The following is a 9,637-nucleotide window of genomic DNA, read 5'->3' on the forward strand; positions in this document are numbered from 1 at the left end:
AAAAAAAAAAAAAAGCAACCCTAGGAAGGTTGGACAGAGATGCTGGCAAGGATGCTAAACAGAAAGGTGCGGATTAGGGGGAAGGCTGAGTGGAAGTGAAATGACTCAGTGGTTACTGCACTTCTAGCAAGATCAACGATGACTGCCTTTTGAGGAAGGAAAACGAGCAAACTGTTTGCTACGGCAGGAAGGATAGCCTCAGCTTTGTGATAGAGGAAGTGTATCTGTAGGTGTCTTCTGGCTGGGGAGATTATTGTTTCTTGCTAATTTGACTATGTTGGTCATCACGGGAACAAAACCAGAGCAGGACCCAGAAAGAAGCAGGGGCAGCATGAGTCTCCAGGATCAAGGAGGCCTGAATGGAAATGACCATCACTTGGACAACACTGGATGCTGAGGCAGCCTCCACCCCTACCCTACCCTTGCACTCTGAGCATGTGAGGTATCTCGTATTGCTATCACTAAGTCTGACTTCTTTCTTCCCTGCATATTCTTACAATACACTGGAGATCAGTTGGGGTTGGGTTGACTCCACCACTAGAATCAGCTTGGTCCCAGGAGAAGTCTATTTCTACCAATGCCTCCTCTGTAGATCTTGATTTATGTAAATACTGCATAGGTGAAGAATTAGAAAAGAAGTTGCTTGCTCACATACTCCTCCCTGGTGGCAAGATTTTCTGTGCTGGCCCTGCTTCAACAGCCCCACCAGTTGGAGGCTATGAAGGGACAGCACATGCCAAGGCCCTATGCCAGTTGGCAGCATATCTGGTGTGGCCAGAATTTAGAGGGTGAGAGGGTTTGTGCTATTAATATTTGCTAAGACTGGAGAGGTAATGGGAACAGACTCCCCAGGACTTGAGAGCCAAATAAAGGAATGTGGTATAGCCTAAAAACAATGGGAAACCACAAAAGAACTTAGGGCAGAAAGCTGACATCACATTTTTAAAAAAAGGTATAGGTATGGTTGCTCTGTAAAGAATGGACTGGAGGTGCGGAGACCAGAAAGAAGTGAGAGATAAAGGTAGCCTGCACTGGGGAAAAGGCAGTGGGAACAGAGAGAAGACAGTTCTGGGAGGTGTTTGGAGGCCGAACCAGCAGGATTTGGAGAGGCCCTGAAAAGAAAGAGGTGGGCAGTGTGGAGGAGGCATCAAGCACGACATTCAGGTCAGCTCTGGAGCCATGCCCTGGGCTTCCTTGCCACTTCTGCCCACTGCCAGCACCTGGATAACTTTTGTCATAGCTTCTGTCCCCGAATTGTCCCTGTGTCCAAGTCTGTCCACTCATACTGCAGGCTCCTAGAGGACAAGGTTTAACTAACGTGTGCTTGTTTCCCCCAGTACAGGGCAGGACACAGAGATGGCCTCAGGTGAGGTTAAGGGGAGGACACGCAACCCTGTTGGCTAAAATCTGCTTGCCACTTGGGTGTGAGTGCTCACATGCCCCTGAGTGTCTAAGAATTTGGGTGTGTCTGTGTTTCTGTGATGGCTTTGTGTGGTAGCCTCAAGGTTATGGCCAACAGTGCCAGCGTATTTAAGGACTGAAGTTGCACGCTATAGAAAATGTACTGCATGGCTAATCTGCAGAGACAGTGCCAACCTTCTCTGGCTCAACACAACTTGTGTCTGTCGGATTAGAGTTTCCCCCAAGACCTGGGATGCTAGACATTTGGGCCCTGGAGAAAAACTAAAAACAAAACAAAACAAAAAGCTCGAAAAGCTAAATTCTTCCTTCTCATTCCTCTGTCAGCAGCTGCTATTTATCTTTTGGAGTTCCTGCCCTTCTCTTCCCCATTCTTTATAGCCCCCACTTCTTTGTGGGATTATCAAGTGTGGCACAGATAAGCTATTTGACCCCCAAATGCACATTTTGGTCTGGAGAACCGCAGATACAAGGGTTTCTCCTCCCTCTTCCCACCCAGCTGCAAAAATGGGTCCAGGGGCTGCTGATGAGCAGTAGGGGGCAGGGGAGAGAAGGGAACGAGGTCTGAGTGTGTGTATACAAGACACCCAGGGCAGGGACACACCCTGCTGTTCTCTGAAATAGAGCCCTAGAGGACTCACACTTTGCAGGGGGGCTGCCTAGACAACCCTCCAGCTACAGTAGGCAGGGAGCAGACCCACCTCCAGTATAGCGCCTTTGGTTTGCCCTTCCTCCTGGCCAGCAGGCACTGGGCACAATCCCTCAAATACACCAAAAATAGGAATTCTTCTCCTCCTGGATAGCCTAGGACCTCTAGTCCTTCTGGAAGAGTTTTGCTCATTTTCTTTTTGGGGAGGTTTCTAGGGTCTCCAGTCCTCAGGATTAGGTCACTACGCTGGCCACTCCTATCACTTGGGAAAGATTCCAAAGGTGGAGCAGCTCCAGTGGGTACTAAGGTTCAGAATAGAGCCTTGAGAGGCTGGGAATGAGGAGTTTGGGCCCAGACCCAGAAACCTCTCAGCTTCTGTGACAAAGCACATCCCCCACTGTGTGTGCACGTGGGTGTGTGGGTGGGGGTTCTCGGAGGAGGCAATTAGGATGAGGGCCTGAGGCTGGAAATAGGGTGGGGCCTGCTGAGGAAGACAGAGCGTAGCCCTTGAGGCTTCTGGGAGAGCTAGAGCCAGAGGAACCACAAGATAAGGCGGGTGTGACCACAAAACCAGGTGCCAGTCTGTTCCTTAGGATCCATACTTCTGACATCAAGGCCGGGGCTTCCACACGGAGGTAGGAGGGATCCTGGCCAGCAGGTCAGCCAGCCGCTCTGGGAGAAATGTTGCTGGGGCACTCTGCTACCCTAGACATGACTCATTTCCTTCTACTCAAATAGTCTACTAACTGGGTTTCTACTCTGTTGAGTAAACATTCCCTGACCCTCTCTAAATAGTTGCTCAGTTGGCATTCGCAAAGTCCCTCCACTCAAGCCCTGGCAAGGTGCAGTATCTCCTGAGGATGGAGCTCTTTCCTGAAGCTGACTGGGGAAGATGAGAGAGGGGTGCTTCTGACAGTTCCCAGTTACTTGCTGGAGTCCTGGGGGAAATGAACACGTAGACTAGGAAATAAGGTAGGGGAGAGAGCCGGTCAGGGGCAGAGAAAGGCCTCTTCCTGAATCCAGAGTCCAAAAAGTTAACCCCTCATTTCCAGAGACTATCTAGTCCCCCACACTCACCCCACGTGGGCCACACAGGCAAACCCGGAGCCCAGGGCACCATGACCACAAAAACACCTGCATGTTGCCCTAGGGGTATCTGGACCAGACTGCAGGCATATGGGGGGAGAGGCCACAGAGCCGAATGCCACTATCTGGGAGAAGCACTCCATGTCCTCTCTCAGAAAGCAAGGACAGGGGCAGGGCGGGAACAACCCGGGTCGTCCCTCGGAGCAGTGGGTGTGGGGAGAGGGGCAGGGGCGGGGAAGCCTGAGATGGGACGCCTGTGGACGCATGCTAGGGAGACCAGCGCAGCCCACAGGGGCGCCCTCGAGGCTGGGCGCGGGAGGCCGTTCTGCCCCCTGGCGGCCGCGCTGCGCAGCGTCGCAGCTCTTTTTTCACCCGTCACAAGGTCCTTGAGACTCCATTCCCTTCTCGCGAGGCCACGCAGCCAAGTCTCCTGAGTCGACGGTTGGGACCCCGTCGTCGCCCTCTGCCCTTCACCCGCCCCTCTCAGCCTCTCGAGATCAGTCCCTGCTAGCCTGTCCGGCCCTACGCAGCATGAAGTCTGTTGGCCTCGAGGGTCCCAGCGTGCTCTGCCGAAGGCCTCTGGTGGGTCTGCTCCTCCTGCTGTCGCTGCTGCTGCGGCCGATAACCCACGCCCAGACCATGCCAGGCTCCTCTGGCGCCCCAACAATGCTGGGCACCCCCAGCGACAGTACAACGCCAAGTGTCTTTATCGACCCGACTGGGCCAGGCACCTCTCCTGCCTTGACCGCGCCGGGAGGCCCCCGCACCCCGAGTCTGCGGGAGCTTGCACAGGCCCTGATGCGAGACTTCCCGCTCGTGGACGGGTTAGTAGATGCTGGTGGGTGGGAGTGGGCAGTTGGGGTTGGGGAGGGGGTTCTGAGCATGCAGGGCTAATGAGGAGGTTCCCTTACGCCACCCTTGATGTCCTTTCCCATCATGTATAGATGCCCTTTCCCCTCCTCGTTAATCCCCTCCTTGGTGGGAACAGGCCCTAGCCCAGGCCTCGGGGGTATAATCTGTGTGGCAGTGTGGGGTGGAGGACCCCTGGGGCTGGCCCAGGCCTGGCAACATGTCCTACCTGATTCCAGGCCTAAAGGAGTCCACTCATTTGCCCCTGACCTAACCCTGCCTTGATCTTCCAGCCATAATGACATGCCCCTGGTCCTGAGGCAGTTTTACCGCAACCGGCTGCAGGATGTTAATCTGCGCAATTTCAGCGATGGCCAGACCAGCCTGGACAGGCTTAGAGAAGGTCTCGTGGGTGCTCAGGTACCACAGGGATACAGAAGGTGACACTGGCTGCTGGGGAATGTCAGGGAGTATGGGGGCCCTAGAGACCACAAGTTAGTCACATGGGAACTCAGTTACCATAGTGACCCGAAAAGTGCCATGACATGGATGCTGGGGGCTGCAGGGGCCACAGTAAGACAGCTTGGTGGGCATCCAGGTACCACAGAACAAGCAATGCATTACTTGTGACCTCTGGGTCCATTGGGTGCTGTGCAGGCTGTGGAGACTATGAAAGGAGGAGTTTCAAAGCAGCCCCTGCCCAAGCCAACCCCTGGTCTTCCCCCAGTTCTGGTCAGCCTACGTCCCATGCCAGACCCAGGAACGGGATGCTGTACGCCTGACCCTGGAGCAAATTGACCTCATCCACCGTATGTGTGCCTCCTATTCTGAGCTGGAGCTTGTGACCTCAGTTAAAGGTAGGTAGGTTTGTGGGAGGTGTTAGGGACTTGGTTGAGCTACGCCAGTCCCTTAAAGTGATCACCTGACCTACCTGCCCCCAGCTCTGAACAGTACCCGGAAGTTGGCTTGCCTCATTGGTGTGGAGGGCGGCCATTCATTGGACAGTAGCCTCTCCATCTTGCGTACCTTCTATATGCTGGGCGTGCGCTACTTGACACTCACCCACACCTGCAACACGCCCTGGTGAGCACAGTGCAGATGGTATGGGCCCACTGAGGCAGAGATCTGCCTAAGATCACACTGGGGCCCAGACCATGCTTTACCCCTGGGATCTGGCACTGACCCTGGAGTGGAGAGGGGAGCTGGGTTCACAGAGCAAGATTGGCTCCCCAGCATGGCCTTCCTACTGCCAGGCACAGCCCAGCTTGGGTTCCTGCTCTTGCTGTAGAGGGTTGATAGGGTTAGAGGGTTTGGTAGGGCCTCTAGACTCTGTGGCCATAATTTGGCCACCAGTCAGACTGCTTCCTGGACATCTTGCAGGGCAGAAAGCTCAGCTAAGGACATCCACCCCTTCTACAACAATGTCAGTGGGCTGACCAGCTTTGGTGAGGTGAGGACCCTGGCTGTATTACCCTGCCCCACATGCATGTGTACATGTTTACACCCATCTATCCCCTACAAATAAGTGCACATTCATGTGCACCCCTGATGCCCTCTCTCTAACCTGTCCCTACAGAAGGTGGTGGTGGAAATGAACCGCCTGGGAATGATGGTAGACTTGTCCCATGTCTCAGACACCGTGGCACGGCAGGCCCTGGAAGTGTCACAGGCACCTGTGATTTTCTCCCACTCGGCTGCCCGGGGGGTGTGCAAGAGTGCACGGAACGTTCCTGATGATATCCTGCAACTTCTGGTGAGAGACTGCCCTGGCCTTCAAACTTAAAGCAAGAAGTTTGAACCAGGAACCCCTGAACTTCAGCCCCAGTTCCCTCAGCTTCCTTGGGCTGAACATTTCCCCCTCCCCGCAAACCCACAGTCCATAGCCCCTGAACCTTGAACTCAAGGTGACATTCTAGGTGGTAAATATTCCTCTGAACCCTCAAACCCAGGGCCAAGACACCACCCAAACCAGGGCTGAGACCCCTCCATTCATACAAACCAAAGAGGTGGCCTCCTCTGACCTCAAAGCCAGGGATGAACACCTTCCTCATAGGGGTCCAGCAGGTGAACAGGCAGGTGGTTGTGTTGGGGGGAAGGGGGGTGGCAAACTGAGTGTCCATTTGTCCACCCCTGCAGAAGGAGAATGGTGGCATTGTGATGGTGTCCTTGTCTGTGGGGGTGATGCAATGCAACCTGTTAGCCAATGTGTCCACTGTGGCAGGTAAGGCCCAGCCTGGGCTGTCTGAACAGTTCTGATTTGGACCTGAATCTTTGGGGAGTGGGATTGGATCTCAGAACAGCCCCAGGAGTTTGACCCACCCTTTGGCAGTAGGCACAGCTCCCCAAAACCCAAAAATGAACAGTACACAGCACTTTGGTGCCACATGGAACTGGAACCACAGGGTGGGTAGTGCAATATTGATGGGTATAAGAGAGGCAGTCAGGCTGTTGACCATCTGTGCCTCTGCAGGGCTCCCAAAGCGCCCTGTCCCTCTGGCCAAGGACCTAAGCAGCACCTTAGGTCTCTGAGGATTTTTTGTCAGTTGTACTCTTTGTCCCTCCCTCATCCTCTACACACATGGAAAGAAGCCCTGGCAGGTTCTCAAGGAAACTCAATGCAGGGTGAATCCTGATGTGAAATGGCCCAAACTTGTGGCTCTGGGGTCCACTCTAAATCTGAAGCCCAGTCTAGAGCCAGCTGGGATCAAAGTTCAGGGCCCTCAAGCTGGCATACTGGGTGCCAGGCCTTGAAGAAATTGGCCTGTGTGGCCTACAGGCTGCAAGAAGAGGAATTGGTAGATTCCCCTACCCCCCATCCCTGCCCTGGAAACCCCACACTGCTGACTCTGCATCCCCCAGATCACTTCGACCACATCAGGGCTGTCATTGGATCCAAATTCATCGGGATTGGTGGAGATTATGATGGGACCAGCCGGTGAGTGCTTCCCTGCGGCTTGTTAGGGGCAAGCTGTGCAGCAGTGGGGCCTTCACAGTCACCATGCCCACCACAGTGTGATCCTCATGGTTTTTAGGCCTTGACCACAGACTCAGTTCTGCTGGCCCACCTGGCATGGCCCTTCACCCAAAGTCTGTTTCCAGGGCTCCTCTGTCTAGGGCCTATTGGCCCAGTCTGGGTCATCATATTTGGCTAAGCCACCAGACAGAGCTCATCTGCCTAGCATGTGCACCTACTCCCAGTGCCACAGACCCACTGCCTCTGAGCAGACTCTTAACAAGGTCTGGTATGGGCTGACTATCTCTTTGGCTTGCAGCTGGGTCTGTGCATGCAGAGGTAAAACCCAGTTCTTAAAAAGCTTTTCTTCTTTTTGTGTATAGAGGGGAATTTTGCATTCAGTGAAACACATAGATCTTAATAATACAGTTCAAATGAGTTTTGATGAATATTCAAGGAGGTTTTGGCATCTCCTGAAGTTTGAAGAGCGGGGGGTGAATCACTTACTCTCTCCAAGTCTCCATTTCCCGTATCTGACCAGGGTTGGAGTTCAGTGGATACATAGGGCTATGGTTCTGAGGCAGGACCAGGGAACAAGTCAGGCAGGGGCCCAACAGCTGGTTGCCTGGTGGCCACACAGATTCCCTCAAGGGCTGGAAGATGTGTCCACATACCCAGTACTGATAGAGGAGTTGCTGAGTCGTGGCTGGAGTGAGGAAGAGCTCCAGGGTGTCCTTCGTGGAAATCTGCTGCGGGTCTTCAGACAGGTGGAACAGGTATGCTGGGCTGGGCAAAAGAGTAGCTCAGGAGTCTGAGCAGGTATGTTTGGGGAAGCTTTGGAAGCTGCTGACCACCCACTGCTGCCTCCAGGTACGGGAGGAAAACAAGGGGCAGAGGCCCTTGGAGGATGAATTCCCAGATGAGCAGCTGAGCAGCTCTTGCCGCTCTGTCCTCCCGCCACTGCATCACAGACAGTATATGGCTCCATACCAGAAACTAACTGAGACTCCAACGCATTGGACACCCAACTTGTCACCTAAGGAGTCATTCTCAAATTCCTCTCCCCACACAGCCCCAAGCTTCACAGTTATTGCTGCCTTCCCAGTCCTCATTCTGTGGCTCTGGTGACCCAGTCAATCCTGCCAGATTTCACTTTGGCAGCCGTGGACATCCCACAAAGTTCTCCTGTTGTGCAGGCACAAACATTTCCTGAAAATAAATATTTTAGATTGGAACCAGACATGAGTGTCCTTCTCTGTGGGGTAGTCTGGTGGCAAAGGCTCCCAGTGCTGGTGGTTGGTGGGGCATTCTGCAGTTCTGCCACCAGTAACTCAAGGAAGACCTGTTGGCAGTGGCCTGAGGAACCACAAGTGATTGGGCTCAGCACTGAAAGAAGACAGTGGGGGGCTCTGGCTGCAGGAGGGTGGACACTACTCTGGGTTCCTTCTGAGTAACTCGCCTTAATCCCCACCCTGACTCACTGACCACCAACTGGGGATCTTTCAGGGAATTCGGGTTCAGATTCCCAAGTAGGGAACCAGCCTGGATCACAAATATCCTTGTTCCCATTTGGACAGAGCTCAGAATGTCAGGTCACATAAGTGGCCATGGGCCTCCATGCTGGACTGCCCTGGATGCGGGCCCACAGGGATTTCCTAAGAAGCACAACCTACTTAGACAACCACCCCATCTTACCCCCAGGTCATTAATGGTAATAGCAACTGCACTAATAGCCAAAATTAAGAGTTAATACATTGAGCTAATATTGACAGCTAATAATAAATAACATGATAATAATAGATAATGGCTAGTAAAAATAATAATGTTAATAGATAGTCTGTGCATATCCAATGACTGAGCAACTTCATCCCAGGTATATATACAAGAGGAATGCATGCATACATTCCCCAAGAGGCATATGAAATAATATTTATAGCAGCACTGTTCATAATAACTCCAAACTGCATTTCAAAGTCAAACTTCAAGGAGCCAAAGACAAAAGATTATCGTAAAAGACGTCATATTTTTTAAAATCATATTAACTTGAGAAACAACAATAAAACTGACAACTGAATTTTCAACAGAAATAATGGAAATTCACACACAGTGGAATATCTTTAATCTGATGAATGGAAATAAATGCTAATGTTGAATTTTGTGCACAATGAAAGTATTCTTCAAAAATGAAGGAAAATAAATACATTTTCAGACCAACAAAAGCAGAGAAATTGGAAATACACAAATCATCTAATGAGAATATCAGTTATTATGGAAAAAGTGCCTATTAAATAGAAATTAAGGAGATTATAGGTGCCCTAATTTCACTTTTTTTAAAAATTGGGGAATTGGGGGAGGGGAACAGTGTTGGGGAATTGGGGAGGAGGACCAGCCAAGTTGTTCTTCAAGCTTAGTTGTGGAGGGCGCCAGTCACCATCTGGCTGCCTGATGACAGCTCATGGCCTCTAAGCTCAAGGTGCTGTGTTACAATCTTAGTTGCAGGTTAGGTGTAGCCACCATCCCATGCAGGAGTCGAACCAGAAGCAGCCTTGTTGTTAAGAGTGCACACTCTATCCACTGAGCCACTTGGCCGGCTCCTTAATTTCACATTTGAGAGGGAGGTATGAACATTTAAACAAAATGTCTTCAGATTTTTTTTACCTGGAGAAAAGTTATGTTCTGTG

At 51.9% G+C, this 9,637-nt stretch overlaps 1 protein-coding gene across 12 annotated transcripts; it reads left to right on the forward strand.

Moving 5' to 3' along the window:
* The first annotated feature begins 258 nt into the window (after nucleotides 1–258).
* Nucleotides 259–8,185, forward strand: LOC109388586 (dipeptidase 2-like). 12 transcript variants are annotated; one of them, XM_019653413.1, is made up of 12 exons: nucleotides 259–1,164; nucleotides 1,338–1,366; nucleotides 3,537–3,978; nucleotides 4,297–4,423; nucleotides 4,731–4,860; nucleotides 4,945–5,086; nucleotides 5,384–5,453; nucleotides 5,580–5,756; nucleotides 6,140–6,224; nucleotides 6,863–6,938; nucleotides 7,597–7,732; nucleotides 7,827–8,185. In XM_019653413.1, exons 3-12 carry the CDS (start codon nucleotides 3,686–3,688, stop codon nucleotides 8,082–8,084), a joined length of 1,494 nt encoding a protein of 497 aa, XP_019508958.1. In that variant the 5' UTR covers nucleotides 259–1,164; nucleotides 1,338–1,366; nucleotides 3,537–3,685; the 3' UTR covers nucleotides 8,085–8,185. The 12 variants fall into 12 exon arrangements, with proteins under 12 accessions (XP_019508958.1, XP_019508969.1, XP_019508977.1 ...); XM_019653424.1 differs by having other exon boundaries at nucleotides 259–442; nucleotides 1,338–2,703; XM_019653432.1 differs by having other exon boundaries at nucleotides 259–442.
* The last annotated feature ends 1,452 nt before the right edge of the window (nucleotides 8,186–9,637 follow it).

The sequence above is a fragment of the Hipposideros armiger genome, unplaced genomic scaffold (genome assembly GCF_001890085.2).
Source record: "Hipposideros armiger isolate ML-2016 unplaced genomic scaffold, ASM189008v1 scaffold_9, whole genome shotgun sequence".
Taxonomy (NCBI): domain Eukaryota; kingdom Metazoa; phylum Chordata; class Mammalia; order Chiroptera; family Hipposideridae; genus Hipposideros; species Hipposideros armiger.

Bases quoted from the DNA above. Each gene is read 5' to 3' on its own strand.
- LOC109388586 (XM_019653375.1), top strand. From the start codon at position 360: ATGGAAATGACCATCACTTGGACAACACTGGATGCTGAGGCAGCCTCC. The intron at 4,424-4,730 runs GTACCACAGGGA...GTCTTCCCCCAG, and splicing joins AAGGTCTCGTGGGTGCTCAG to TTCTGGTCAGCCTACGTCCC. The intron at 6,225-6,862 runs GTAAGGCCCAGC...TGCATCCCCCAG, and splicing joins CAATGTGTCCACTGTGGCAG to ATCACTTCGACCACATCAGG.